The sequence below is a fragment of the Mucor velutinosus genome, assembly GCF_035048745.1.
Source record: "Mucor velutinosus strain NIH1002 chromosome Unknown tig00001563, whole genome shotgun sequence".
Taxonomy (NCBI): Eukaryota; Fungi; Mucoromycota; class Mucoromycetes; order Mucorales; family Mucoraceae; genus Mucor; species Mucor velutinosus.
In genome coordinates, this window is record NW_027041904.1 from 2109221 (window position 1) to 2132245 (window position 23025).

The following is a 23025-nucleotide window of genomic DNA, read 5'->3' on the forward strand; positions in this document are numbered from 1 at the left end:
GTTGAGATTTCAGTTTTCGACGTTTTATCATCGCATAAGAATTATTTACAAACAGCATAAGCTTATGAATCTAACACTTGTACGATGTCCTACATTTGTCTTAACAATAATAATTCATATGTGAGCAGAAAGCACACTTGTATTGCCTCTTATTCCTCAGAAGTATACAAATCACAGAGAAATTTGATATAATTAAGCCGCGATTTCTCGTGCTAGAAGCCGTTATAGACCTTTGGAGTAGCACCAAACAGTCTTTCTGGACTAGCACTTGCTTCCTGATACCTATGCTCAACTTTTTTGGGATCGTCGAATATCGATCAAAAACCATGAGGGACCCCCTCATGGATTTCATCGAAAATCAAACAATCGCGTTTTTGACCTCAAAAATGAAGACTTTTATTATAGCACATGTTAGCTCAATTTTTTTTTTTTTTTGTATTTAAATGTGTTTTTCATTAAAAACTAGATAGTAATGTACTATTTAGTATTTACATGTCTAGGAAAGAGGAAATTAACTTGGCGTTATCGGCAAGAAAAGACGAGAAAACTGTTTGAGTAAGCTATGATTTACCATCAAGGGTGCAGCCCCAATGATGTTGCCACACGCAAGAGAAGGCAGCGCCAAGAAGTTCCAAGATGGAGATGTCTAGAGGATGGTTGTCCTGGCCATGAAGGGTAGTCAGCCCAAGCCAAATGGCAGCGTCAGTAGGGAACTTAGCAGTAAGACCGAGATGGGAGACTACCTCATACCAGAAAAGGGACTTACTACTGCAGCCGATGACCATGTGGTATTCATCTTCAGGTGCCTCCTGGCATACCTTACAATTGTTAGCTCAAAATTCTCCTGTTGATCCGAGGCAACCCCTGAAACTTTGTTTGTGCGACCTTTATATGTAAAATTTTGACATTTTCGCTGGAAACTTCATTTCATACTTTTGTAAAATGCTCGATATTTCTATTCAAAACAGCTACTTTTCTAAGCACCATTGGATGTGCCTTGAAAAGTATTCCAGAAATGCATTAGAAATGTAGTTAATATTTTATTTTATTCAAATATTATTTTATGAGGGACACATCGCGGAGTGGTGGACCTCGAGCAACGAAATGAGCATCTAATCTGAATTATGTTGTAGTAGGTAGCAGTCTATCAATTAGACGGACTGTCCTGGAGGAAAAGTGTTCTATGGAGGCGGTGGAGAGCGCTACAGGGTTCTGTGAACCGTGAAGCCAATACAGATTCCACATTTGCCATAAGGTGGTAGATATGACGGCGATATACTTGGATCGATCTTTTATAAAGCGAGGAAGATGTAGATACCGCACTGTGCCATATATGATTTCGGAAATCAAAGGATATTTAGCGCAGTATTGTGAGATCACAGATTGCCATAGGTGCCATGCATTAGAAACTATGGGATGATCATCACACTTTATATAGTCGAACCTAGCAGAATAGGTCGAATCGAGTTCAAAAAGTTCAAGAATCATCAAATCAGGACATAATATCAAGTGGAAATTAAATACAGGTTGGTAGCAAGAATACCTTTTCATGCAGTCAATTGATGATTCAGAAGCTAATTAGAAGGGGATTGTGTATTAAGATGTATTCAACAGTTTAACTCTTACATTTTTCTGTTACGTTTGTTGTCCATTTTCTTTGGTTGTATCTGATGGATTTAAGTGCTGCAATTTGCTTACCCAAAATGGCAAATGTAAATGGCCGCCCTATTTAGAATTGCAAATGACAATTTTGATGGGAGCTCTGATACAGCAAAAGCTAATGCCTGATTAGATGAATGAAGTACTCCTCAAATGAGCTGTAAAACAAGATAATAATAAGAGTTTGAAAGTGAAATCGCCAACTACATTGCATGAACTTATATCTACTCACACATGGGATGAGTAATTTATAATTGAAGAGAGTTTAGCTACAATGCTGCGCATATCAACTACAAAGCCTATGTTGCCTAATCAGTAATGGCATCATTCTTTACTCATGGGTGTAAATAAGCTTCGCTAGTGAAACAACCTTTCGCCCGTATGAGATCAAGGTTGCCTCGTAACGCAGATTACCATTTATATTCTTTTCTCCCCGTAACCCGTTAAGCTGATCGGATGTGCAACATACTGCCATCGGTTTTTACGGGCAAAAAAAGGAGTTTAAGGTAATAAGCATGACGAACAATGAATATATCAACAGGCATGTATGCGTTTGCATTTCTCTACTTTTCTTCAACATTTTATTCTCTTTTTCCTTCTGTTTGCCAACATGATTGCAGAATTGCTTACCTTGATCTCTTTGCCAGTGAGCGGCTTCATCCTCTTTCTGTATCGCAACTACTACAACGACGTCTACAAACGCTTCCAGGTTATTCTCAAGTCTCACAAGCTGAGCAACACGCCCGAGGTACACGATCCAATTGTGCTTCAGGTTCAAAGTGGTCAAATCCCTTCTTGGTTGAACGGCATCATGTATCGTATTGGTAAGTTTGACATGGATTAAAGCTCCTTGTAACGTCGCGCTGACATACATACTCTTTCAGGTCCAGGCAGATTCAACATCCAACGGGACGATGGTTCCATTTTCAGCATTCGCCACGCATTTGACGGTTTGCCATTCATGCATCGTTTTGAAGTCGATGGCTCCACTCAGACCCTCAAATACAACTCGCGTATGCTAGCTAAATCTTTGGAAACCAAAATCAAGAGCAAGGCATCCAAAGGGCTCATCTTCTTTGGTCATATCCCCGAGATGACGTTTCCTGTATGGCTTTACAATTTTTATATTCGCTTCAACAACTTAATTCTGTTTCCCAAATCCAGACATGATGGTCGTCCTGATGGCCAAGCAGTAGGCGTCACTGTTACTCCTAACTTTCCCTTGCCTGCGAGAATCAAAAAGACAGATAACGAAAATGTGTTGGTGTCTAAAACAGATGCGAATGTGCTCCAAAAGATTCATGCAGAGACCTTGGGTAAATATTTGTATCATGATCAAGAGATGAGAAGGAGATATACTCACGCTTTTTCGTACAGAGCCACAAAACATATTCAATTACACGTCGTATGATGCCCGCATTAAAGGTCAATTATCCGCTGCTCATCATCAATACGACCCCAACACGAAGGAAATATTCAACTTTGCCCTGACAACTGGTCCTGTCCCTAGACTCGTCGTTTTCAGTACCTCAGAAGCTGGAAAAGTGACCATTATGGCTGATTTCACTCATCGCAAAGACAAGTCTCCTATCCAAGCACCCTATATTCATTCTCTCTGGTTGACGGAAAACTATGTAATTATTCCTGAATCGCCTATGGTGCTCAAGGATCGCGGTGCCAATATGCTGATGAATGGCTCCTTCTTGTCCAGTATCTCTTGGGTCAAAGATACACCTACCTACTGCCACGTCATTGCCCGTCATCCTGCGCAAGAAAAGGAAGGCCTCGTTGCTTCTATTCCTGTCAATCCTGGCTTCTTCACCTTCCATGTCGGCAATGCTTTCGAGGCCAAGAATGAATCCGGAGAGACGATACTGACCATGGATGCCGCTTCCTTCTGCGATGGCGATATCATGCATCAGTTACACAGTTTCGGTACGCCTCATCGCAAAGGATCTGCTGCAAAAAAAGTAAAGCAAACTACGTTGAATGGCATCTCGAATCCTCCTCGGCAACAATCAGGATTTGGCGATCTGGTTCGCTACAAACTCAATCTGGATCAGTCTACTACGCTTTCTATTGATACACTCGCTAAGAATGTCGAATTTCCTCGATTCAATCAAGACTATGCTTTGAAGAAAGAAAATCGTTTTGTATATGGCTGCCAGTTGGAAGGCTTCACTGAAAAGAAAGACGAAACGGGTGGACTCATCAAAGTGGATTTGACAGGTCAAACTAAACCACTCACCTTTTTCGAGGAGGGATTCAATTGCTCTGAGCCCATTTTTGTACCTAACCCTACGGGCATCAAGGAAGACGATGGCGTATTACTAAGCTTGGTGAACAACTTTGATTGCTGTTATTTCATTGTTTTTGATGCATCTAACTTGAAGGAACTGGCCAGAATCAAGATTGGTCAGTTTATCGCTGTTACCTTTCATGGCTCTTATGTTGACCATGAATTTAAGTCTATCAATATTAATTGAAACCTCCAAATAAAACATTGAACATGCCTCGTAGTCTCCTTGGTCTGTTGATGATAGCAAGCTTGCTTGAATTGTTTTTTGTAAAGCGCGATTAACCTATTTAAAGCATCTGAAATCACTGGATCTTGGTCAAATATATCTATATAATCTTCACTATATATACTGTAAAACATTCAAAAAAAAAGTAGACAAACAAGCCATATTCTTTCAAAATTTAAAGAATTGAGTACCGTACAAGGTGAATGAAGCCGGCATTGGGGAGGGGGGTTTGGAGGAGGTGCTAAGCCCATCCACCAAGAATATAACGCATCTAATCCAACATCTAGTAACATTGGCCTATAAGAGGGTCTTACCATAGTAAGACGAAGGTGCAAAACCATGGCAACTAAGCCTCTAACCCATCATTTGGTGATATTAATCTCAATGAGGGTTTTACCGTAGCGAAGCGAAGATACAAAACCATAGTATTCAAGCAGCAAATTCGGTTTATCATTTCCATTATTAATAAGCTTACCAGCAACAAAGCGCATCAAAATTTGTATGAATTAGCTGTACCAAAATTAATTTGCCTTCTATTCGAATTAAAGATTGCTCAAGCTACAGAACTGCCTTTCCAGAAGATTTCAGCTACCAAAGATGTGTTTCATGCCGTGTAAATACAAGCTATAAAGCAAAATATACCCAAATTTGACAGCTTTCAAGCCTTGATAACTTGACATGTAGACTTTCCTGAGCCACCGGAATGAGGCCAAACAATCGTACTCGAGTAGCAGTAACTCCCTGACTCCTTTGCCCAACTTTTTGAGGACCAAAAAAAACATGGCCAAAAATCGACCAAAAAGCATGAGGTACCCCTCATGGTTTTCATCGAAAATCAAACGATCGCATTTTTCACCTTGAAAATGAAGACTTTTACTATGGTATACGAGCCTTTCAGCACTTCGGGTGGTTTCCTGACCTACGCTTCGCTTCGGTGGAAACCAACCTACGTTCAAACGGCTCGCGCTGCCGCGGGCCTTTGGCTAATATCCCAAAATTAATATAGCTAAAATGTTAGAAGAGGAACCCTGATTGTTGATTGATATATAATCACTAATCATATGAGTGTTTATGTTTCGGATGGTTCTCACCGAAGCGTAGCGAAGGTAGAGAACCAACCTGCGCAGCGGCAGCTCGTGCTACTGATTGCTCTTGCGTATTTTATCAAAATACTGCTACTTTCATTTTGACCCTCCACTTACACATAGTAACCCTTCATATTATCTGTGGATCTGATTCTTATGTGATGTTCTACATCCATATACACGTAGCTACTTCATATACGGGCAAGCAGCATACTGGTATTCCCACTTTTTAGTCCTTAGTGTCCCTAATACAGCAAAGTATGAGTGCATTTGAGCTGAATTTTCTTGCGTTCAAGGCCGTTTTAGATCGTCAGAATAGCCCCAAATGGTTGCTTTCATCTGGCAGTTCCTTTCTGACACTTTTGCTCGACTTTTTGGGGACCAAAAAAACATGGTCAAAAATCGACCAAAAAGCATGAGGTATCCCTCATGGTTTTCATCGAAAATCAAACGATCGCATTTTTCATCTTGATAATGAAGACTTTTACTATAGTATATCTTGAATCAAAATGTTTCTATCAATCCAAAGCAACCTCTGAAATTATCTTTGTGGGACTTTGATATGTAAAATTTCGACATTTTGGCCATAAATCTCTTTTCATATTTTTACAAATCATTCAATAAGTGATTTCAAAACATCTATTTTACTTAGTACCATTGGAAGCGCCTTGAAAAGTACTCCAGGAAAGCTTAAGGAAGCATGGGGTGATTATCATACTTCACTTAGTCGAATCTGCAAAAATAGCTCGATCGAGTCCAAAATTATCAAAATATGTCCAATCTGGAACAGACTATGATTCTGAGTTTGAATTAATTTTGGCTGGTAGGGCCAGCTGGAAAACTCATGCCCTTTTCATAAGGCAATACAGTAGTAAATGCCCTCGAAGCGTATAGAAAGTAGGTGGAAGGTCATAGCACTATCGTTTATAATGATATTTTATTGCCTTCTATATCGTTCATAATGATATTTTATTGCATTCTATATTTAATAACGTTAGTCTGGACATTGACAATGCATGGGTTGCATAAAATGTCTGCAGTAAGTAATGAAATCTCTGAGGCTCTGAGACGTCGCTCAAATAAAACATTGACAGCATTGAGCAGAGGAAAGAGGGTAGAAATAACAGTGGTTTTTGTTGATTGATTGTAAAATCATTATTCTCATATGAGCCAGGACAGATAGATGCCTTGAAACTCAGGTTCCATATTAGGATTGTAAAGTGCAAAAGTACTGAACATTTATTATGTTATGATATTGGATCAAAATGTTTCTCTCGATCCAAAGCAACCTCTGAAACCACTTTTATGAGACTTTCATATGCAAAATTTCGACATTTTGGCCAAAAATCCCGTTTCATATTTTATAAAATTGCTTGATAAGTTCATTCAAGACATCTATTTCATTTGGCACCATTGGAAGCGCCTTGAAAAGTACTTCAAGAATGTATTAGGAAGCGTAGGGTGATCATTACAGTTTATATAGTCGGATATCGCAAAATAGATTAAAGAGGTCGAAAAAAGACAAAATCTGACCAATCTTGAACAGAAAAAAATATATGGAGTTTAAATTAATTTTGGCAGGCGTCGCTGCTGCTGGCTGACCCAAATGCCTTTCTGATGATGACAATGATGATTGCGATGCTGACCAAATGAGGGTCATGGAATTGGAAGGACAATCGAATAGCGCAAATACTTTTTTTGGGGGATTTTGCCTCATAAAGGTGTCTTTTGCAATGACAATATCTCAAAAAAGTCACTGTAGATCTTACATAAGTCCTGTTTTTACTTATGATCAGCTTTATGCTGCCATCTCAAGAGCAACATCAGCGAATGGATAACTCGCTCTCCTGACTTTGATATAACCCCCTCTTTTTTTTACTGTTAATTGGTTGTTTAAAATCTACTTTTATGCCAGATTTTTATTATCTTTGATTTGGAATGTCTTGGGCGAGAACCCACAAGGCGATGCCGTCATTGAAGATAGCGAGATTGGCTAGTTAGTGTAGAGACATACACAAACCCTCTAAGTTATTTCAAATGCTGAGAATCGTGCGAGATTTAAAACACTTCCAACAGAATTCGGAACCAAACCAACTTTACCAAATGAGATATGAAATCCAGATTTACAAGTGCTTGGTAATTAAGCTATACTTAGACCCACAAGCCCTATTGATATTCTTGAAGTCCTTTGCTGATAGACTCAAGGCTGCCCCAAGGTGTTCTTCTTTCTTATCTAATGCCAATTTCATTTGAAATCTTTCTTCTGATTTACAGGCACTTCAGTAATCCGCCTGTACCCCAGCTTTCAACTTTTTGAGGGCAGAAGCCAATAGCTTGAGCGAACTAGTATTCTTTGAGTGTCGAAGAGCCGGAAGTGCGCAATATTCTTTAAACGATTAGCGTTAGTCAACGCAATTGTAATTATACCGCAACACATATAAAGCAACCAAAACCTGTTGCGAACAGCACAAATGGTAATATTTTGACATATGTATAGGTGAACAAAATAGGCAAACCCTTAATCAAAGAGAGCTTGTAACAATACCAATAGAAATTTTAGTTCTGTCTATTTTACAAGATTTTTGAAAAACATGCTCAATCAGAAATGGACAAAATAAGCTCTTCTATGGAGATCATTGGTTCATATTAATCGAGATACAGTGCCAATAACACTAATAGATGTTGAACCTTTCCCTAGATTTCAACGGATAAGTCTGAGTTGAAGATATATATACATTCATTTTCTGGCGCATTTGCCCATGCGAAATATAATGTGGAGGTTACAAGGACATGAAATACGGTTATAGACCTCTTTAAGCAAAAGCATACATTGGACTCCAAAATGCAGCGATTTCTAATGGTGTAGAGCACGCCCGCATAGGTAAAAGTATATTCCATCATCATCTTCTTGTTGCGGAAGTCAACGGGTTTCACAGAACATGAAAGTGCAGATAAGGTTACACCTAATGTAAGGTGGAGTATTGAGAAATCCATCATAAAAAAAGGGATTGTTTCGAAAAACAAAAAACTCATTACTGGAACCGCATTGTGGGCAGATAGAGATTCTATTTAGTAAGAAAGAGCTTCTATTTTTGCCGCTGAAGGGCAGGCTCCAACTCTAACTCTGATTTTTTACTGCTTGCTCGATTTTGGGATTCCCGAATCACATAGTATTTATGTAAACTAAGCTTTTTAATATTTGTCCCAAGATTTATTGAGCACCTTGTGATGAACAGCATGTCTGTGCCCTGTTCAAAGTCAAAATACAGTGCTAATACCCAACTAATTTCCATCCTCATCCTAGATCTTGGAAGAAACCGAGCTTTCTTTGGTTAACAAGATCGGATCAACTGGCCAGAAAAAAAAAAAGAGGCTTAATTAAAAGTTTTTCTTTTCTCGGTTTCATAGAACACACAAGCAAAGGAATTCCGCACTATAAAAAGAGCTGAATGCCTGTAGATGAGCTAGTTTTCTCTCTCTCCCTCTCATCAACAACAAGACCCCCACTTTTTTCAACAAAATTCGATAAAAAGATACTCATTCCTTTCAACAATGAATGATACCAAAACATCTGATGATCTATCCAGTCTTCAAAAGGAAGAATTGGACAGAGAGGATCACTCATCATCCACTATCATTGAAGATGATATGGAAAAGTATGTTACTGACATGTCTGTGGAAGAACCTCCTAATGGTGGTTTAGCTGCTTGGCTGGCTGTTTTCGGCGGCTTTTGTGTAAGTAGTAACTATGAGATGATGGTTTGATCCAGTTAATGCTGACATTTGTTGTTTTATAGGGCATGGTTGCTATGTATGTTGATACTTTTTGACCTTATTTTTGTGTATGCTAACTCTCTATCGATATAGCTATGGCGTCAATTACACTTGGGGTGTGTTCCTTAACTACTACAATGAGAATGTATTTCCTGGCCAAATGAATCAGCTGTCATGGATCGGTTCCATCTGTGTTGCCCTGTTTTTCATCATCGGCCCTATTAATGAATGGGTTACCTGTAAGCTTGGCTATACCAAGATGATGGCCATTGGCACCATCATGTGTCCCTTGGGCCTCATGTTGGCTAGTATCAGTTATGAAATGTGGCATTTGTACTTGACTCAAGGTGTCATGTTTGGTATTGGTGCTTCATTTATCTTTTTCCCCTGTATGGCCGCTCCTCAACAGTGGTTTACAACTCGTCGTGGTTTGGCTGTAGGCTATTGTATGTGTGGTTCTGGCATTGGCGGTTTGATTGTTTCTAACATTGTCCAAGCTGCTATTGTTCATTTGGACTATCGCTGGGCATTACGTATTTCTGGCTTTGTGTGCTTTGGTTTCAGCTTAGTCGCCACGTTCTTGGTCAAGCCTCCCAAGGCTGTCAAGATGGAGCAAGAGTCCTTCTCTGAGCTGTTCCAAAAGCAAAAGAAGCTTGTCAAAAACGTTCAATTCCAAATTATGTTGCTGATGGTGACAATCACTTGCTTTGGCTACCTTACTCCTGCCTTTTACTTGGCTTCCTATGCTGAATCCATTGGCTTGGATCCTTGGATTGGTGCTAACCTCGGTGCTATTATGTGTGCTGTGAATGCTGTTGCCATGCTCTCCACTGGCTGGTTGAGTGATCGTGCTGGTCGTATCAATTGTCTGTTTGTGTTTACTTTCTTGTCTGGTATTTTTACGCTGGCTATCTGGACTACTGCAAAAACATCTGCTGCTATTTGGGTGTATGTCATATTGTATGGGTATTCAGGAGCTTCATACCTTACTATGTACGGTTCGTCTGTTCCTGAGGTTGCTGGATACGATAACATTACTGCTGCCAATGGGCTTTTGTACTTTACCAGTACCTTTGGGTATATGTTTGGCTCGCCAATTACTTCTGCCATTATCTCTACCGGCGAAAATGGCTACGTTTATGCTGCTGTCTATTGCGGTCTCCTGATGTCTGTGGGCGGCTTGCTTTGCTTGGCGCTTCGTGTGATCAGATCTGGCTGGAAACCTTTTATTAAGGCATAAAGTCTTGATTCTCTTTGTATATATTTGTATTTTTTTCCACTTTCCTGCTTTATTTGAAAAAGAAATGAGACAATACCTTTTGCTTTGTTTTTTTTTCTCTCTTTAGACTATTTCTGCAATAAATTTTATCTAAATATCTGAATCCAATAGTCCTGTCTGATCATTGCGATCTCAATTGCGGGTGCTCATGTCTGATGCGTACCTCTATTTAAGCATTGCAATGTGCTGATAATGATTAGCCATGCTCGCTTGCATACGCATAAGAAAACTTTATTCACATAACCTTTTGCTTATTCATACAGAATTGAGTATTGATCGCTTTCTGTCGGGTGTGCAAAAGAGTGCTCTCGGATGCATTTATCAAAAAAGCAGCAAAATTTTGGTAACTGATCTGATTTTTGTTTTATTCTTCTGCCATGTTAATTTATCACTGCTTTTAGCACGTTATTATCATGGGCATACAATACAGAGCATATTCCTCGTATTTTAGATAACCACCCTAACGGCAATGGCCTAGTGGTGTCAACGGTACCAACTGCTACTGGAAAAGCCAACCATCTCCTTGTTCGTAACATCAGCTTTATCCAGTCTACCCCCTTTGATTCTACTACTGATCCCTTTCTACCATCAGCCCATATATGAATCATACTCCTTTTATTTCCAACCGTCTACAGCAAGTGGTCTAGATAGCATATGGCCGCTCTATTAAAAGGTTGCATCTTGTTGCATGCAGGCTATAAAAAAGAGCCATTATTTCATATCAAATGTACCCTTCTTCTTCTTCTTTTTGCACATGGACTTGACATGGTGGACTCACTTGATCTCAAGATGCCAGGCTACATGGTGTACTGCGTTGTTATAGCATGTCTTGGCTCGTTCAGTAATGGCTGGGTGATTGGTTCTGCCAACATCCCTGGCGAAGTAACACACAATTGCGAATACGGTGCATCTCACATATCCAGCAAATCATTTCCTGATTGTCTGTCTATGAGTACATCACTATGGGGATTTGCAGTGGCTTCCTTCTGTATTGGTGGCCTGTTTGGTGGTCTGTTTGGTGGCACGGTTCAAACGAGATTTGGTCGCAAGAACACCATTATCTTCAATAACGTTGGCTGGATTATTGGTGGACTTCTCATTGCTGTAGCTGTATCGCCTGCTATGTTTATCATTGGCCGCATCTTTTGCGGTCTCTCTTGCGGTCTTGGTTCATTAGTAACACCTACATACGTTGGAGAAATATCAACTATCAAAGCAAGAGGAGCTATGGGCACTGGAAATCAGTTTTTCATCGTTATTGGTATCCTGCTAGCTTCTGTTATTAGTTTGCCCTTAGCTAAAGTGCCCTTATGGCGTATCAACTATGTCATTGTTGCATTACCAGCCATATTGCAATTCTTTCTGATGGCAGGTTGCGTCGAGTCTCCACGGTATTTGGTCTCATTGAATCGCATTGAAGAAGCCCGTGCAAGTTTACAAAGATTGCGCCCAAATGCTATTATCGAGCGTGAGTTTTATGGCATGGTAAAAGGTCAATTGGGTGCTGCAACGGCCAATGCAGTTTGTGGTGGCCACAGTGGTAATGCAAGCTTTGGAACGGCAGATATTGACAAGAGCAGCTTCAATTCTGACATGCTAGAAGATACCCTGAGTCAAGATAGCAACAACGAAGGCTTGCGCGAATCAATGAGCATGATACAAATCTTTCGCGACCCTTTGATCCGAAGAATTGCTATGACAGTACTCACTCTCCACATTATGCAGCAGCTGATCGGTATGAATGCCGTCATGTATTACTCAACTACTATTTTCAAGATGGCTTTCAATGAAGACATGTCAAAATACATGGCCATCGTAACCACAGTGATCAACTTTATATCGACATTCATCTCTTTATTCTTAATTGATCGCATGGGTCGTCGTGCATTGCTTCTGATTGCAGAAAGTGGTGCCTGCATTTTTTCAGTCCTTTTGGTCATTGGCTATGTTTACAATATTGGCGCACTGTTGGTAGTATCTGTATTTGGCTATGTTCTTTCCTTTGCCATTGGCGTGGGACCTATTCCTTGGATGATGACTTCTGAACTAACCCCTCTTTACGCCTCATCTGCAGTGGGAGCAGTAGCCACTGCCATAAACTGGGCCATGAACTTCTTGATTGCACAGCTTTTCCCCATTATATTCGCAGGCATTCAGGGCTACTCCTTTGCCATCTTTGCTGGCATTGCTGCTCTTTCTATTGTATATACTTGGTCCAAAGTACCTGAAACCAAAGGTCGATCTCTTGAGCAAATTGTAGAAAACTTTAAAAGCACATTCTAAATCATACGATTTTTTTTTCTCTCCATGTAAAAATAAAACAAAACATCATTTTGGATTTATTTATTTTTTTATCAATTTTTGCTACATAGAGAATGGAAAGAAAAGAAAATATAATACATCATAAATAAGGCAAAGAGAATGAATCGAGGAGGAGGATAAGAGAATATATCGCGTATATGTATAGTGTAATGGGTGGGTGATTTGAGAAATTTTTAAGGGCCAGCCTCTTTGAATATAGATAGGTTAAATGGATAATGTAAAAAGTATCTAATGATCACCTGGAAGTGGAGATGATCCCATATAATTTTGAATCATATTATTGTTGACAATAACAAATTCATGGTTCGTATTGACAGCAGTTGTTGGCGTCGAAGCTGTCACTGGTGTAGTAGGGAAGTTGAAATTAACAGGGGTTGTTGGGTTGAAGGATGCTGTATTAGTCGGTGTAGGTGTTGTGTTTAATGAAGGTGGCTGTTGAGGTGATTGGTAATAGGACATGTTTGCATCAAATGTCATTGAAGCCAATTGCTGCTGCTGCTGCTGCTGCTGCTGCTGTTGTTGTTGTTGTTGTTGTTGTTGTTGTTGCTGTTGCAATAATTGTGCTTGCATAGGGTCAAAGTTGCTGTTGGTTACCATGACAACCTCCTCGTATGATGGTGGTGGAGGGGCGGCGGCGGCAGCAGCAGCAGGAACAACAGAAATAGGGGATGATGAGGATTGCCCTGCCGCCTCATGGATCTTTTCATGCTTCTTTAACGATCTGGAATGATAGTATGCCTTTCCACATCCTTTAAAGCTACACACAAATGGTCTCACATTGGAATGTGTCTTGATATGCGTAGTTAATGAATCAGGTCTAGAAAATTTCTTTTCGCAATCTGCACCAAAAGATTAGAAAATATAACATTGGCAGCTAATTTTAAATTAAAATTACCTGGTTTTGGACATGCAAATGGCCTTTCACCTGTATGTGTGCGAAGATGATTGTACATTTTGTGTCGCTTTGTAAATGGCTTATCAATTCGAGCACAGTTCTCCCATTCACATCTGTATGTAGCCTACACTCATATTTTTAGAAATCGAAACACCATTTACCAATATAAGAAATTGTACCTTGCCGCCTCCAACATGAAATTCCGTAATATGCGTTATCAATTTCTGTAAAGCATCAAATGTCTGTCCACAATTCACCCAAAGACATTTACGAGGTTGCTCTGCAATTTCGGGAGTCGTGTTGCTGTTTGTGGTTGCAGCAGAAGATGCGCCAGTAGTCTCATCCTCTTCATCCTCGGCTAAAAGTAGACTCTCCTCTTCGGTATTATCATCACACGAATTGAGCGAGTTAGCATCCTCGTTTGAGTCGTCTGCTGTGATGTTTGCATGCTTTTCATTCTCGAGGACAACCAATCTGGCAATCAATTGCTCTCTTGACATGTCTTCAAATTGCTTAGCATCTATCTGCGCAGGCTGCTCTTGCTGCGATGGTGGTTGCACTGCAGGCTGAGGCTGAGGTAGTTGTGGTGGTGGTAGTGGTAGTGGCTGTTGTTGTTCGAGCTGTTGTTGCGGAGGCAAATGAGATGGCTGCAACTGTTGTGGTGGCTGTGCTTGTTGTGGGGATGTCATCATGGAATTGCTTGATGTATTCTCAATTGACTTATTTCCGTCATACATAAACATCAAAGGATGCTGTTGTAGCTGTTGCTGCTGTTGCAATTGCTGTTGCTGTAATTGCTGTTGCTGTTGCTGTAACTGTTGTTGATGCTGCAACTGTTGCTGCTGTAGTTGATGATGATGATGTTGTTGTTGTTGTTGCTGCAAATGCTGCTGCTGTTGCTGCTGTTGCTGCTGTTGTTTCTGAGCTTCAGAATAATTCAACTCGATATTAGCATTTGTATTCATATTCATATGATGGTGATTACTCAGTAATATTTGTTGTTGTTGCTGTCGCTGCTGCTGCTGCTGCTGCTGATTATGCATTAAATTAGCCATGATCTGTTGTTGTTGTTGTTGTTGTTGTTGTTGTTGTTGTTGCTGATGCATGTGATGGTCAACTGCGATTATATTATCATTGCTATCAGGAGCAGTAGCCGGAGTAGATGAGGTAGAGGTGGTAGTAGTAGTAAATCCAGCAGGCATGATATCATTCAGTATTTGCTGCTGTGGGTCACTGTTGAATTGAGGTATAATTCTTAGCGAGTTGTTCTCAAACAAGCCATTTGTCGATGGGCTCGGTATGGTCATCATGATTTGTTGTTGATTGAACTGCTGCTGATGCATGTTCTGCTGTTCAGGCACAGAGCAGGGAGGTGATGGCATTGATTGATTTACATTCATGTCTTGATTAAACGACATGACATCTTCTTTTATATCAAAAGGTGGGGTAAATGTAGTTTCTTGCTGAAATAGAGAAGATGTGTTTGTTGATGTTGTTGCTGGATTTAATCCAAATTGTTGTAATACCATCACGTTTTTTAATAGTTTAAATGTTCCTGCCACTTGTCTTCTTTTGTAACAGAATATCAATGCTAAATTGTAAAAAAAAAATGCTTCTGTTTTCTTCTCAAGTGCAAACAGGATTCCCAGATAAATAGAATCTACGAGAAAAAAGAAGAAGAGAAGACTTTTTTGTTGCTCTGTTTGGCACCAAATGGTTTGAATGTGTAAATCCATTTAGATACAGCCAATCATACAGGTAGTTTCCTCGAGTCACATCAGACTTGTCCGCATCTAATGGGATGACGCACATTTGGATGTTTATATGGGATGTTGCAAGTGTGGGTCCCTCCAATCGCATGATATGAAATTGCCCCATCAATCTCATAATGTTCACCTGTTTAACATACATTTTCAATATAAACATCGTGCTTGTCGATGAAAAAATGAACTACCAGATCGGTAAGACATTGTTTCATTGGAGTTTTGGAGTTTCAAAATAGGTTGAAATGTATGCTGGTCTATATTTCTCTAGTTTCGGTCTGCTGAAAGACATGTGCTTAATCCCTGCAGACACCTAATTGAATATTTTACGCAGATAAAAAGCCAGGAAATGTGTTTGCATTATGCTAGAATATCAATGCACTTTGTTTGTGTCCAGTTAAGCATATAAACTCTAAATTATTAAAGGGCATGGTTCTAATGTCACAAAATCATCCTACATGTGGCATTATTCCAAGCAATTTGTACGAGAAACTCTCTGCCGCTCCTATGGTAATATTAGTTCTTCGGGGGCAAATTCTGCCCAAATCTAGAGCGTTATGATTCTGGAGAAAATTTTGGAGCTAGAACAATCGTTCATCGCATTCAAAGCCTATCTAACTATATATTTCCACACTACTGCTCCCCCTTTGAAACTGAAATCAAACAGCTTCAAACTCATATAAATCCTAAATACTAGAGAGACAATAATGAAATATGCGCGTGTGCCAAAAGAAACGTGCCATTAAGTCTTGTTTCTCGGAGGAATCGCATTCAGCTTCCAATGTAAAACTTGATCGTGCATTATTCCACCACCAGTTGGAAATTCACACAATGGCTGAACCGCATGTGCTAAATGTTCTGTCAACAGAGGTACAACAGGAGGATCGTCTCAGATAGAGTATTGTCCCCTTTCCCCGCTTTTTGCCGCGTGATAACTGTGAGGTTTATGAAACATGTTTCTGACACTGTACCCTTCGTTTAATTCGTCTATATTACACGGCCTGTGACTACAAACCTAACTCTTCGCGTTTGTATTATTGAGAATAAACCATATACGAGTAGACAGCGTACTCGATTCGTCTCTGATTACTCAAAACTATACAAAACACAGTGTGTTCGGGTTTGTTTGAGTCGCGTTTTCTCATGTTAGAAGCCTTCTTAGACCGCCAGAATGGCACCAAACAGTTTCTCTCATCGAGTGCTAACTTTCTAACACCTTTGCTCAACTTTTTTAGGACTCAAAAAACATAGCCAAAAATTGACCAAAAACCATGAGGTACCCCTCATAGTTTTCATCGAAAATCAAACGATCGCGTTTTTGACCTCAAAAATGATGACTTTTACTATAACACATGCTAGCTCAAAATGTTCCTCTTGATCCGAGGCAACCTCTAAAACGTTGTTTGTGCGACCTTTATATGTAAAAATTTTGACATTTTCGCCGAAAACCTCATTTCATATTTTAGTAGATTGCTCAATAATTTCATCAAAACATCTACATTTCTTAGCACCATTGGATGCGCCTTGAAAAGTACTCCAGAATTGCATTAGGAAATATAGGATGATCATCACAATTTACCTAGTCGAATGGAGCAGAATAGATAAATCAAGTCGAATTTGAACAAGATTTGGCCAATCTGGAGCATATGAAGAGCGGTGCTTAAATTAGCTCCTGGCTGGCTTCAATGCTTTTCAGATGAAGGTGGCTCATACTTTTATAGCAATCTAAAAAGAATATTTAAACAGATGATGGAGCAGAGCTCTCACCGAATAGTAGCGACAGCAGACAATTATTATTAAATACCAAAATAAGATACTTGAGGCAATAATTTATTAAAATTCAGGGCCAAATGCATGTAATATTGTATTACTGTCCTGCCGCAATATGCCACACCATCAAGGACAAAGCCTTTTATCCGCCCAATAATTAGCAAAACGAGTTCCTGATTTGGGTTGATATACATGATGTACTACACCATGTGTACCCTACTATAATAAAGTCAAGAATAACATCTTGTCAAACCAAAATCATTAAAAATAAAAATTTTATTTTGCAAATGTTTATAATGTGTGCTGTGTGAAGTTTGATTTTTGATTTTTGTAAGAGAGTGTGTGTACAGGTCTAAAATAATGATATAAATAGTGTAATGTATGTATAAAAAAAAGAGAAAAGATGATAATCTATGACGAGGTGGAAGTGAGCATCCAAAATGGAGGAATGCCCAATCTCCCCTTCACAGCATCATCATGCATCAATTTAGCAATATCCTGTTGTTGTTGCAACATATCCTCCATATCCACATTGAAATCTTCTTGTTCTTGGCCCAGTAGATCCCATCGCTCACCAAAATCCGAAACATGTTGCACCATCCAAATGCGATCTGCCTCTGTTCTATCTTTAACGCGAGGATCAATCTCTATCTTTTCATAATGACTATGGCTAAATGCTTCTTGTGCCATGTACGCCAAAGGTTGTAGTCTAGATTTCACAAAAGCTGCGTCGCCCGCATTGAGTTGCGGGAGCGCATCAGAGTACTTTTTCAAATGCGAAACAACAGAGTGAGAAATCTGCCCCTCGTTGGCTGCAGTATAGTGCCAAATGTCCTTTGCAATACCAGCGTTCTGAATGCCTCGTGTCAAAAGGGTCCAATACTGCAAATTGAGCGTTTCATAATGAAGCATAGCGCGCCACTCCATTTGCTTGTTATCGTCGTTGCTGCTGCCACTGTTGCTAGTTGAAGATAACAAACGACCACGTGTTGAGCTTTCTTCATAAGGCTGAGAACCATCTTGTCTAAATTGCTTTCCAATGCGCATGCGACAACGATTGGCTACGCGCAAAAATAATCGCACATCGTCAGTGAATGCAGCCATGGCTGTCACCTGCAAGTCGTACAAGACGCCTCTATGATCTGTCATTTGAGCCAAATGGATGCCTGTGGGTGAAGTAACCAAATATTCCAGAAATTCTGCTGTGATTGCCTGCAAATCAATGTATTCCTTGTGTGTCAGCGCTTGCATGTGTCTGAGCATGCGGATACAGTCCAGCAGCGAGGAAATGTCGGTTTTTGTGAGATCAGACGTGTTCAAGATGCGGTTGTTGCTGTATTTAGGCACTACATGCGAGATGCGACTGAGACTGGGAAAGTAGTAGCCTTGATCTGACAGGAAATCCAACAAATGGCTGTCGTCGGGAATGCGGCGCGCAGAGTTGTATTCATCCTCGTCCTCCACTGCGTATTCATTCAAAAAGTGAACTCGGATCAGGTTGGCTGCACCACGTCCGAACTTTTCCTCGCCCGTGAAATAGTTGGCCATGGTCAATATGGTGACATTTTGAGAGAGTGGGCCCAATTCATCCTTCTCCGGCACTGCATCGAACGGAAGGCCATCCTCTTTGTCTGTTGCTGAAGACATGGGTGCAAGTCGCTTCTGGCTCTCCTCCAAAATAATCTCTGCTTTGCGTTGCAGTGTCTCAATGGCATAGCGAATTTCGTAGTTCTTTGTCCAGTGGTCGTAGCGTACTTGGTTCATTGGTTTTTCATCGTACAAAAAGAGCTTGTCGTGGTGGAACGTCTTGCGAGCGATGCTTTCGTCCAAACTGTCCAATGAAGATTGAATTGCCATGAGTCGATTGAATGCACGAATAGATGAAGCTTCCTTTTTGTTTTCCTCCTGTGATGGGTTGCCTGAAAACAATCTAAACACCCAACCAATGTTCTTAAAGTTGCCCTTGTCTTTGCTGTACGGACGCTCTGTGGGCTCCCAAGGCACAGTGGGTCTGTTCAGTCGTCTGTTCTCCAAGGCTCCCAAACGCCATAACAACTCGAGCTTGCTTCTGCGTCCATATCGCATGTTGAGGTTATATTCTTCAGTGGCGTCGTATCGAAAGATGATCTGTGGCTCCTCTGGCGTCTTTGGTCTCTCATCCAGGTTGTTTAATAGCACCGAGTTGTTCAGCAATCGTGTCATGGGCACTACAAAGTACTTGGTGTCTTTTCCGTATTTATCAAGTTGCGATCTGATTTCCTCGAATCCGTTATGGCTAAGATAGCAATTACCGTCAAAAGGCATAATCCACTTTGCGTTCGGTAAAGAACGCCCATGCTCTATAGCTGTATTGCGACCTCCGTTCTGCAGTCGACATGAGTACGCTGGCCAACATACATGCCCTCTTGACCCACACTTACATTGTTCATGGCATACAGGTTCTTGACATGATAGGTATAATCGAGTGCCCTTAGTTTGGACACTTTGGAGAATCGTCGATAATCATCAGAGTGAAGAAAATCAGCATCAGGAAACTTCTCCAGTTGAAAATCCAGCTTTTCATATTCTTCTTGCACAAAAGGAACACGGATATAGTCCATATTGTAGCTGTCGAGTAGTCTGATGATGGTTGCCTCGTTCACAGGGTCAATGATGCGGTTCAGTAAGAAGATCTTGTGGGTGTCTGGAAAGCTGGGCTCGTGGTCCAATATAAACTGCAGGTTGGAGAGTGTTTGGCCTTCCTTGTGCCGAGGTGGCAGATCGTTGCCTATGATGCGGTAGAGTATGATTTTGTCCCTTGTAGCAGGCTGGTGATTCTCTTTGATGTTCCATGAGGGATGTGTCTTGTAGTCGGGTGTGTTTCGCACAAAGCGAAAGAAGGGAATATAGCCAAAGATGAACAGCAAGCCCACGACAATCAGAAACAGCTTGAGCCATTTTGATTGCTGCGATGAGTAGTAGAGTGATTTCTTGAGTTTCTTGTCCTTTTGATAGACTCCTCCTCCTCTAGGTGATGGGCCCAAATCAAGTGATAACATTTCAGGCTGGTGATTGTGGTGTATAGTTGGAATATGAGACTGGCTTGGTTTTCTATGTTTTGGATTAATGGAAGAAGAGACAGTTGTATTCGAAGTAGACCGACTTGAAGTTACATCATGGTTTAAAAAAGGTGGTAACATCCTTATTTTAGGTCCAAAATTGGGGGGTGTTTGTGTATAAGGAAGGGGGTTGATATTACTGTTGAAAAAGGCAGACCTCTTAGCTGTGTCAAAGGGAGAAAGGATTAGGTGATTAGACACAAATATAAACAAAAAAAGAGCGAGAGAGAGAGAGAGAGAGACAGAATGAAATCCTTGGTGTCTAGATTGTTTGTTTGTGGTACACCCACCAGTCCATCTCCTTTTGAAACCAGACATGATATATAAATAGTCTCTTTTTTTTTTAGTGCTGGCTTTATCTTTGTTAGGGCTGAAATAAATAGAGGATTAGCACACACACACACACACACCCACACACATTTGAGAAATAAAGGAGCCACTTTCTGTTCAAATGTGTTTGTTTGCCAGTGTTTATACGATGAAAATAACGATAGACATAGTGCTGCAAGCATCTCAAAACAAGGGGCGAAAAAGGGGTATATCAAATGTCTACCTAATCATTGTTTAGACCACATCAAAGTAAATTAAATTGATTTGCAAGCTTGGCAAATCGCCATTATACCACTAGTTTATTTTCTTCAGCGTAATGGCTCAGTTTCTCTCTCTAGCCATGAAAGTGCCTTGTTATCCAGTAGCGGCTCCAAGACATCCCGACACTCTTGATGGTATTTGTTGATCCACAGTTTGTCGCTTGGTGTCAGCAATCCATCCTCCAGCAGCTTTCGTCCAATGGGCACAAATGTGACATGCTCAAATCCCAAAGAGTCTGTGTTCCCAAAGCGATAAGGCGTAGATGCTCTGCGTACAGTCAACACATTCTCGATTCTGATGCCGAATTGACCATCTTCATAATAGCCTGGTTCTATAGGATAGTGAGTTTACTATGATGCAATCTTCCACTAAATGATAGACGCTTTACCATTGGTGACAACCATGCCAGGTTGCAGTGGCACTGCATTGTAGGAGGCTCTATTTCCAATGCCATGGGGTCCTTCATGTACATTCAAGTAGGCACCCACACCGTGACCCACGCCATGTCTAAAATTAAGTCCATCTTTCCAAAGTGCAAGTCGGGCAATGGAGTCCAGTTGATACCCTGTTGTGCCTTGAGGAAACACAGCCTGATCTACAGCAATATGGCACTGCAAGACTCGAGTGAATGCTCTTTTTTGGAATTCAATAGGCTCACCATCAAACATGTACGTCCTTGTCACATCGGTGGTGCCATCCACATACTGCGCACCTGAATCACATAGATAGATGCGTCGAGGATTGATGATGGCTGAATCTTTGGGGTCTGGTTGGTAATGAATGATTGCTCCATTTGGACCAGTAGCAGCAATGGTATCAAATGACAGGCCAACATAGGTGGGATCCAATTGACGCATGGCTGCTAAATGATCTGCAGCTTCCGATTCCCGAATCGTTTGTTTCTGGATCGTCAATGACTCGGATAACCATGAAAAGTGCTTGCACAGGGCTACAGCATCTCTCTTGTGGCAGTTACGTATGCCATTGAGCTCAGACTCATTCTTGACAGCCTTAGCCATACTAATAAAGGATGGCCCTTGCTTGGATCGAATGTTTGCCTAATGGATATAAATGTCAATTTTTAATTAGGGTAGCAATATAAATATTTACTTCTCCAATGGCTTCACAAATGGACATATTGGTGGTGCTGGGATCAATCAGGAATGGCTGATTTAAGTGGCTGACATCCGACAACATCTGGTCGTAGTTGGCGAGTTGCACGCCGGCTTCGTTCAGATGCGATTTCACTTGGTCTGACAACTTGGCTGAGGGCTGCAGATACAATGTCGCTTGCTGTGGGGTCACCACCACGTACGAAAAAAAGACTGGACTGCAGTGAATGTCAGAGCCCCGTAGATTCAGTAACCATGCAATCTCATCGAGCGCAGATACAATGACACTGTTGTTGTCGCATGATTTTCGTAGTTCGTTCAACTTGGATTTCACAGACTTTCCTGCGTACTGGATGGGATGCACTTTGATAGGCTCAGAAGGCCTTGAAGGACGATCCGAAGATCGAATTTGATCGACAGGGTTTTCGGTAACGTAGACCAGTTTTGAACCAATTAAGCTCAATTCCTTGCTCAACTGTTCGGCTTCTTCCATGGTAATGACGGATGGGTCAATGCCAATGGACGAATTGGCTGGTAGGCCCTATACATGAACATGAGCATCCACTACTATCTCTCTGATGATATGCTTATTACCTTGACATACTCTTGCCATGTTGGCACACCGGGGATGCCTTGCTTCATTAATTTCCAGTGCTTTTCATCCAATTCCTTTGATGCCTGTAAGAAGTATCTGCCGTCTGTGAACAATGCTGCGTCGTTCCTTGTTACAACAGCACAGCCTATGCGAGAGGAAAAGAGTTGAGCTCTATTTACAATGGCTTCACAATTGCTGGCTTGTCAATTTACCTGCAGACCCTGTAAATCCTGAAATCCAGGCTCTTCTATTATCACATTCAGCTGTATATTCGCTCTGTAGGATTCAGTTAGCTGCAGTCATCAAACTGACACTCTTTGCTGGTTCATACCTGATGAGCATCTTCGGAAGGTACGACACTATCAACTCGTGTAATTAGGCAAAATGCGTCGTTTCGGCAATGGTAACTTACAAGGCATCGAGATTATTCATTGCAGTTCTCAAAGCAGCTAATTTGTCGCCTGCATTTCGGTGCAAGCTGGTAGAGTATGAGCGAGCAAAGTTCAAGTGCTTCAAGATGCTTCTCTTCGCAGCAGCCATATCGATGTAATGAACAA

The 23025-nt window shown here is 40.8% G+C and overlaps 6 protein-coding genes across 6 annotated transcripts; 3 read left to right on the forward strand and 3 right to left on the reverse strand.

Annotated features, from left to right (window-relative positions):
- Window positions 1-2269: 2269 nt before the first annotated feature.
- GPA2_2 (Guanine nucleotide-binding protein alpha-2 subunit) lies at window positions 2270-4145 on the forward strand (the record flags this gene model as incomplete). Its single annotated transcript, XM_064828546.1, has 3 exons — window positions 2270-2483; window positions 2544-2975; window positions 3037-4145. 3 exons carry the CDS (start codon window positions 2270-2272, stop codon window positions 4143-4145), a joined length of 1755 nt encoding a protein of 584 aa, XP_064685748.1.
- Window positions 4146-8821: 4676 nt separating this feature from the next.
- Window positions 8822-10283, forward strand: ATC70_009314 (uncharacterized protein; the record flags this gene model as incomplete). Its single annotated transcript, XM_064828547.1, has 3 exons — window positions 8822-9004; window positions 9067-9080; window positions 9137-10283. The coding sequence occupies 3 exons, from the start codon at window positions 8822-8824 to the stop codon at window positions 10281-10283; spliced, it is 1344 nt and encodes a 447-aa protein (XP_064685749.1).
- Window positions 10284-11087: 804 nt separating this feature from the next.
- Window positions 11088-12605, forward strand: ATC70_009315 (uncharacterized protein; the record flags this gene model as incomplete). Its single annotated transcript, XM_064828548.1, has 1 exon — window positions 11088-12605. The coding sequence occupies one exon, from the start codon at window positions 11088-11090 to the stop codon at window positions 12603-12605; it is 1518 nt and encodes a 505-aa protein (XP_064685750.1).
- Window positions 12606-12872: 267 nt separating this feature from the next.
- On the reverse strand, window positions 12873-14939 carry RPS9B_1 (ribosomal 40S subunit protein S9B; the record flags this gene model as incomplete). The annotated part of the gene is made up of 3 exons (XM_064828549.1): window positions 12873-13483; window positions 13540-13663; window positions 13719-14939. The coding sequence occupies 3 exons, from the start codon at window positions 14937-14939 to the stop codon at window positions 12873-12875; spliced, it is 1956 nt and encodes a 651-aa protein (XP_064685751.1).
- A 2544-nt stretch (window positions 14940-17483) lies between these two features.
- Window positions 17484-20110, reverse strand: RPL21A_1 (60S ribosomal protein L21A; the record flags this gene model as incomplete). The annotated part of the gene is made up of 2 exons (XM_064828550.1): window positions 17484-19436; window positions 19493-20110. 2 exons carry the CDS (start codon window positions 20108-20110, stop codon window positions 17484-17486), a joined length of 2571 nt encoding a protein of 856 aa, XP_064685752.1.
- Window positions 20111-20808: 698 nt separating this feature from the next.
- On the reverse strand, window positions 20809-23008 carry ATC70_009318 (uncharacterized protein; the record flags this gene model as incomplete). The annotated part of the gene is made up of 7 exons (XM_064828551.1): window positions 20809-21092; window positions 21150-21819; window positions 21872-22414; window positions 22468-22613; window positions 22681-22744; window positions 22800-22827; window positions 22881-23008. 7 exons carry the CDS (start codon window positions 23006-23008, stop codon window positions 20809-20811), a joined length of 1863 nt encoding a protein of 620 aa, XP_064685753.1.
- Between the last annotated feature and the right edge of the window lie 17 nt (window positions 23009-23025).